The sequence below is a fragment of the Diplotaxodon limnothrissa genome, linkage group LG23 (assembly GCF_057381915.1).
Source record: "Diplotaxodon limnothrissa isolate DT_005_m linkage group LG23, D_limnothrissa_male_GT1.1, whole genome shotgun sequence".
Taxonomy (NCBI): Eukaryota; Metazoa; Chordata; class Actinopteri; order Cichliformes; family Cichlidae; genus Diplotaxodon; species Diplotaxodon limnothrissa.
In genome coordinates, this window is record NC_140617.1 from 18,638,509 (window position 1) to 18,646,241 (window position 7,733).

The 7,733-nt window shown below is 40.7% G+C and overlaps 1 protein-coding gene across 1 annotated transcript in view; it reads right to left on the reverse strand.

Moving 5' to 3' along the window:
• Positions 1 to 461: 461 nt before the first annotated feature.
• Positions 462 to 7,733, reverse strand: part of LOC146607808 (uncharacterized) — a 29,268-nt gene continuing 21,996 nt past the window's right edge. Inside the window, exons 14-21 of the mRNA XM_085348070.1 lie at positions 7,556 to 7,733; positions 6,165 to 7,036; positions 5,855 to 6,074; positions 3,386 to 3,596; positions 2,295 to 2,483; positions 1,967 to 2,201; positions 1,248 to 1,327; positions 462 to 495 (exon numbers count right to left, since the gene is read on the reverse strand). The exon at positions 7,556 to 7,733 is cut by the window's right edge and continues 1,559 nt beyond it. Of these exons, the coding sequence (XP_085204196.1) occupies positions 462 to 495; positions 1,248 to 1,327; positions 1,967 to 2,201; positions 2,295 to 2,483; positions 3,386 to 3,596; positions 5,855 to 6,074; positions 6,165 to 7,036; positions 7,556 to 7,733 (2,019 nt within the window). The remainder of the gene's footprint in view (positions 496 to 1,247; positions 1,328 to 1,966; positions 2,202 to 2,294; positions 2,484 to 3,385; positions 3,597 to 5,854; positions 6,075 to 6,164; positions 7,037 to 7,555) is intronic.

Here is a 7,733-nt window from a genome sequence, read left to right on the forward strand (position 1 = left end):
GAAATCAAAACCAAGTCCTAGAAATCTACAAACCTTTATTAAAAATGTAAAAGAAAAAAAGCAAAAGATTTATGTGTCATGAGAGGAGGAAAATTAGAACAATGCTCCTGGCTGGGTCTGGCTATATTGTCTGAATATAAGCCAAGATCAACCAAATATCAGGACAACAGGAAGGAATCGCACATGGTGTAGATTTGTCTGTGGTTCAAAAATTGTATTTACAGTTAAATGCAGACACTGAGGTGTAACTATCAGTAGGCATAATGGAACTGTGACCGCGCTCTTCATCCTCAGAAATGATCTAACTTTGCCATGTATTTTACCTTAGAGAATGGGGATATGTTTCAGATAATTACTATCTCTGCTGTCCTGTAGCTTTAACTCTGTCACATTTTCCAGTGTACTGTAAATAAATTTCAGTGGGTGGGTTTGTTGGTACCTGGTCAGAGGCTGCTGGATGGTTATGTGCTGGAGCTCCCTCTCCTCTCCAGGAATCTGGTCCACCAAATAAGAGAAAATTGGATTAGTTTGCTGGTTTTGGCTGCTGACTGATGAGGTCCAAACAGGCGACTTCCAAACCACAAAAAAAAAAAACCCAAATTAAACCGAAACATAAACAGGCGAGCAGAGAGAGGGAGGAGGATTATTGTTTGTATGTTTCTGCACATCTGAGGTCAGAGATAGTTTAAAGCCACCCGCCAGACCATTCCTGCTATTTTTAAATGTTTCCAATGTTTTTCCTCAACTCAACTCTCATCATGATGGAGATTAGGCTGAGTTTAAAGCAGTTTGTTTGGTCTGAAGCTTCTGCACAGGCCGTTAGTGTAACCGCTGAGGAAGTTTCACTGGGTTTTATTTCCCTGGAGTACAAAAGATATTTTTCATACACTTCACGATGAGAGTTTAAAATCATCAACTTAACCACAAAAACCTACAGAGTAAACTCATTACCAGTGGCATGGAGTTTGGATATGATTTGTTTGAGTTTGGCTTTCATTCATTGTATTTTTCATTTTAACATTTATGTACAAAGCATTTCTAAGTTATATTGAAACATTCAGTTTTTTTCCGGTTGCACACTCGTTTTAGCAATTCAGAAATCATTAAATTCCTCGCTCCATGTTAGTCATAGTAGGATTAATCAGAAAATGCAGCTAACATGAAGATTATTTCTTTAGCTCTTTTTAAATTGGATGTTCACACCTTCAGCTTATGTTCACTCTACAAACAGCAATTAAAAAGCTTACATTTGAGTCTGTCGCACAAATTCTGCAAAGTGTTGATCCCTTGCGCACAGCTCGATTATCCTCAGGCGTTCTTGAATCTCCTGCAGAGAGGTTAGAGGTCAGCACAGAGAAAACATGTTTGTGTGAGAGTCAGTCTAGAGGAGAAAGAGGAGGGGAAGAACGAGGATGAGGAGTTCCTGCATGTAAAAATACCCGTCTGCGTAGTACAGACCTCCTGCTGAGACTGAAAATCTCTGATCCAGAAAAATGTCACAACAGTTGGCCGGCTCTGTCTGAGGTGTCAAATTGATTTTACTTGAAGTAAAGCTTTGTGTAGGAGGTGAAAGTCACTTCCTTTACCAGCTGCCCTGTGATCCAGAACTATAAAAATCAAACCCATAAACTGGGTCCTCTTGAAAAGTTTCCTTTTCTAAACATTGCTGATGTTATAAAATCAGCACCCTTATTGTTCTTGATACAACATGCTCAGTAGTTACCCAATTCTATGCTACATAATAAATTTTTCAAAATCCTAAAACTAAATAGAAATTCATATTTTTCAACTCAATATCTGACACTCAGCTTGTTTATTTAAGCTACCATTTTCACTATTTGAGGGCATGTTCATGGTGTTCCACAAGGCTCAGTTTTGGGCCCATATTTTTTTGCAAATGCAACAAATTCCCCCTGTATGCAGATGACACCCAGCTTTACGCAGCAGAAATGTTGCCTTTTCCTACCTCTTTACTGAGTGTGGTGTTTTGATAGATGTTTTTTATCTCTTCACTGCTGAGGTCTTTAGAATCGCCTACACTGGCAGAGCTGCTGAAGTGAGGGAGCCCGCGATCAGACTCATGGTAGTACTGGGGCACGTCATCATTGTAGCGGCGGTAGTACTGGGCAGTAACAGGGTCACTCTCAAACATCGGGTTGAACTTGGTGGCACGTTCAAGTGTTGGCAAACTGTCACCTCGCCTGAAAGACAACGCAAGTTCAAAAAGTTTGCTTTCTAGAAATGTATTTTTTCTCATTTAATTTGTTGTTAAAACGCCAATGATATTGTTGTACCGTAAGGGGTCCTCTGTGTCCTCCCCATCATACTGCTCTTGTAACGACCTAGCCAGGAAAAAGATAATCCCAGCCGCCACCATCAGGAAACCAGCCACTGAGGCAATGGCGATGCCCACCACCAATGGCTCGGAAACATACTCTTCACAGTGTTCACCACGATACCACCAATTTTCTCCAACATGACACCTGCAGCAAAGATTACAAATTTGTAGTACAAATTTGCAGTAAAAACACCAAAGATTATACTGAAATGGTCTAATGGTATGCTTTCAGGCTTTTTCAGCCCTCTTTTATTTAATATTTCTAGAACTGGCCTAGCAGTAATGTAAGCATTACATTAAGTAATATAATGCTGTAATTTCCATTCAGTATACAGCTGAACATCTAAATGCTTCACAGATGTCCTTCAACCTAGGAACATTTTGTGTTCATATTATTTATATTCTCCAAAGTGCTATGTAGCTGTTTGCAGATGAAAAAGGTATTTATGTTTAAGAACAACTGAGACAGATCATACAAAGTGCCTTGTATTTTGTTATAACATTAATCACATATTCACAAGGGCCACAAAGGACAATTTAATTTTAGAAATATATAATGCGAATCAAAAAAGGTTAAAACTTAAAAATGCAATTTTGTTGATAAGAAAAACATATCGAGGTAATATAAGCAGCTTTTATTTTGGAGGTAGTGCCCTCTCTTAACATTTATCTTTAATTGTCAGAGACCGTGCATAAAAATACTGACTTCATATCATAAAAGATACTTTATACCAGAATTCACTACTAGCTAATTTCTACCTGCTGTACCTGCAAAGGATCTTTTTTACTTTCAATGGGGAAAAAGTACTACCTACATCTGTATCTACAGGACATTAACTGCTTAGAAAGATGCATTTTATTTGAAGAAAGCTGACTGTTTTCTCTTTATTTTAAAGTCTTCAAATTGGTACAAGCAGACATATTGCAGTATATTTATACATTGTAAACTAATTAAATATGTGGTAATATACTGAAGAATGAAACCAATGAGGCATAAAATACAGAAACATTGTGAAACAAGAACAGCGATATTTAATTTTCTCTTACCTGCAGATGGCACCCTTGCCAGGGATGATGTCACATTTTCCATCATTAAGGCAAAAATCGTGTTGCACCTCACAGATGCTCTGACATGGCAGGCCATCCACACTCAGATATCCAGCGTTGCACACACACTCTGCTTCACTTGACCACTGATTCACTATACACCTGGAAAACTTGTTACATGCCTGGAACTTACAGGGATCAGCCCGGTCACCTAAGGAACAAACAGTGGAAAATGAAAGGAGCAATTAGAAGACACAGTGTCATATGAAACCATAAGAAAGAGAAGAAGATGCCATCCTACATAAACAGAGGTAAGGGTTCAAAGAGCTCTAGTAAACTCCAGGCCTCAGGAGTCTGCATCTGGTCAGCACTCAAATGACAAAATGTTTGTTGGCCTGGTCTTAATAAAGACAAAAGCAGCACAAGGATAAATCAGTTTATGTTTATGTACTTCAGCATACCCTAGAAAGTGCTGGAAAATCTTAGATGCTTTTCTTAGGCTTTTTCAAGTCTTTTTTAACACAACAATCAATAACTTTAAATATTTCCCATGAGACACCAGACCAGCAGCAAGAGTCCTGACTGTTTGTATCTTGGGAAAATCCTTAAGAGTTCAAGAACAACCAACCTAACTAACCTTTATATGACCCAATAAGGTTGACATGTGCTTGTGCAATGGAAAACCTGCCTCGAGAGTACAGGGAAGATGAGAGGAGTAAACTGATTATATGTACACAGTGAGTCCTGATGCAGTGACTCACTGCTATAGCTTAGGGTGATCAGGCAGTGAGGTGCTCCTCTGATTGGCTCAGACAGATTACAGAGCTACAGCTCAGCAGCAGAGGTGGAGGGAATATGGAGTAATTCCTCCGATAACAGTAAATAAAATCTCATTCTTCTGTGGATAAATCCTAAACTCTGCTGAAATGCAAACATGTATGTCACTGGACTGGCAGATTGGGTTACATGTAAGTCTTGAAACACTATTACAGCAACAAAAAACTTTCTTTTTGGACCTCTTGGTGGCAAATTGTTAATGATGTGTTAAGTGATTGTTCCACTCAGAGTTGTTGTTTTTTGCCAAATTCCACTATTTTAAACTTACACCACTTTCTTAGTTTTGGACCTGTCAAACTACTGTCTTCCTCATAGGATTAGAGACATTTTATATTCTCGTTGAATGTTATGATTCTGCAAAAATGTCCTGGTGCTAATTACATAAAAACAAAAATAATACTTTTCAGGAAAACGGGACAGTTATTTTAGCAACATAGTATACAGACCTAAAGAATTAAAAGTGAACCACAGTGTTAATCTGAATTTAACAAGTAAAATGATTTCTCCTTCCTTTTCTCCCTCCTACACCTGTTTACGAGCTTCATTTAACACATACGTCTTTACACTCCTTTCAAAACCCAGATAAGAATCCTCACTGTCTACACTTAAAGACCTGCAGTTACTGCAACTATAAAAACCAGTTTAGGCTCAAAGGAGCAGCTCTAAGCAGCGGCCATGATGATGTCCCATCAGGGTGAGTCAGTGTGTGCTGCTACTGATCACGTTTCTGCCAGACAGATTATCTCGGGTATTAGATCGCAGTCCTGACAGCTGAAGCCTGTCAGAGCTGCTCAGACACTGCACATACAAATTTAGGATTTAACAGTCTGAGGAGCATCATGGCAATAAGTGCACAAGTAAACAGTAGCTTTGATTTCATTTCTCTACAGCAATAAACACATCTGACTGTATTCCACTTTATTCTACATTAAAAATAACTTACTGGAAAAAGAAAAACTATCAGTACATGACTGGAAAATAAATTTATGTGTTCAGATTTTGAAGGTATTTATTTATTCATATAGGTATTGAAGGGATCGTTTCTGTTTACCCTGAAATTCAAGCCTTAGATGCATAAAACCATGAATCAACTGGATAAAATTTTTAATTAATTCTGTACATTGTGGTTAAGTCGCCACATATAGAAGACAAATGTGTCCTGGTTTGTCCCTAACACCTAATCAGTTTAGGGATGTTGTTTTTCGTGAAGCCCACTGTGATCATAATTGAAATATGCTAAAACTGGAAGGCACTGATAGATACATTCAAGATGCTGATCTCATAATTTTAGTAACTGTATTAAAATTCAAGGGTCTGTAGTTTTAGAGAAAAACATTTTCAACTTATGAAACAGTTATTGTTAATGAATGTAAACTGAATATTTTCAGAATAAAGATAACACCTCAGTGTCAGTTTTAGAGATCCACAACTGGCAAAATTAGCATCTTCATTAAAGCATTAGATGTAATTCTGCACGAGCCTGGTTCTCCCAAAGGTCCCTTCCTGTTCCCTTGTAACAGGAAGGAACCCACTATCCCAAAGTGCTCACTCATGTTGGTGTGGGGGGGGGGGGGGGGGGGGGGGGGGGGTGTCATCTAATTGTTGGGTGAACTGATTTGAATTGAATCCTACCTGACTCAACATCAAGTGAGTACTTGTCAATTGCGAGGTTCATGGTCTGATAGGCAGTGTTGGCAAAGTCTTCCAAGATTAAATAGACAACATTGGTGACTCCTCTGTGTACTGGTTTACCAAACCTCATCCTACTGTTTACCACAATGCTGCCATTTCTAAAGTTAAGGATCTCCAGGTTCTGGAAGTTGTTCAGGTTTGACTCCAGGTATGGGACCAGCTATGAGGTGAAGATAAAGATGTGTTAGTAGCATGGCATATGAATCTGGAAGGTTCCTATTCACTGAGTCATGATTCTTTGAATCCTCACCAGCTGGAGGAAACGCTGCTCCAGAGCCTTGTATTCCGGGGAGCTCTTGTTGAACAGGTCCATTGAGAACACCATATTGGTCACCCTCAAGCTGAAGAAAATTGTTAACGCCCTGCCAGGTCGGGTTGGCAATGCAATGGCATCTAAATCAGAGGCCTGAGCTCCACTGGAGAAGCCACTGCTTTCCCCTTCAATCGACACCCCGCCATACTGGAAGACATCAAAGCTGACAGCGATGCTGGACACATCAGAGACACCATGTTCAAAAGGTTGGAGTTCAGTCACAGGAACGTGGTCATCAACTTTCTGCACAGAGGAAGGAACAACGACTGCTGGTTTTGACTGTGGATCTGAAAATAGAGTGTGTACTGGGGTTTCACTAAGATCTTCATGTCTTGTGTCCTCACTGAAAACCACAGCTGGTTTTGACTGAGGAACCTTTGGAAGTGGTGTGTTTTTTGAAGCTTCATTAAGATCTTCATGGGTTCGATGCTCATGGTGAACCACTGCTGGTTTCGACTGACGACCATCTAAAGACGGAGCCCTCACTGGAGCTTCAGGAACATCTGCATGGTCCTGATGAGGAATCACTGCCGGTTTTGACTTAGGACCATCTGAAGGCGGAGCCCTCACTGGAGCTTCAGGAACATCTTCATGGTGCTCATAATGAATCACTGCTGGTTTTGACTGAGGACCATCTGGAGAAGGAGTGCTTACTGGAGGTTCAGGAAGATCTTCATGGTTTCGATAATCATGGTAAACCACTGCTGGTTTCGACTGACGACCATCTAAAGACGGAGCCCTCACTGGAGCTTCAGGAGCATCTTCATGGTCCTGATGACGAATCACTGCCGGTTTTGACTGAGGACCATCTGGAGAAGGAGTGCTTACTGGAGGTTCAGGAAGATCTTCATGGTTTCGATAATCATGGTAAACCACTGCTGGTTTCGACTGACGACCATCTAAAGACGGAGCCCTCACTGGAGCTTCAGGAGCATCTTCATGGTCCTGATGACGAATCACTGCTGGTTTTGACTGAGGACCATCTGGAGAAGGAGTGCTTACTGGAGGTTCAGGAAGATCTTCATGGTTTCGATAATCAAGGTAAACCACTGCTGGTTTCGACTGACGACCATCTAAAGACGGAGCCCTCACTGGAGCTTCAGGAGCATCTTCATGGTCCTGATGACGAATCACTGCCGGTTTTGACTGAGGACCATCTGGAGAAGGAGTGCTTACTGGAGGTTCAGGAAGATCTTCATGGTTTCGATAATCATGGTAAACCACTGCTGGTTTCGACTGACGACCATCTAAAGACGGAGCCCTCACTGGAGCTTCAGGAGCATCTTCATGGTCCTGATGACGAATCACTGCCGGTTTTGACTGAGGACCATCTGGAGAAGGAGTGCTTACTGGAGGTTCAGGAAGATCTTCATGGTTTCGATAATCAAGGTGAACCACTGCTGGTTTTGACTGAGGACTACTTGAAGATGGAGTGCTTCTTGGAGCTTCAGGAAGCTCTTCATGGTGTTCATGGTAAACAACTGTTGGTTTTGACTGAGGACCATC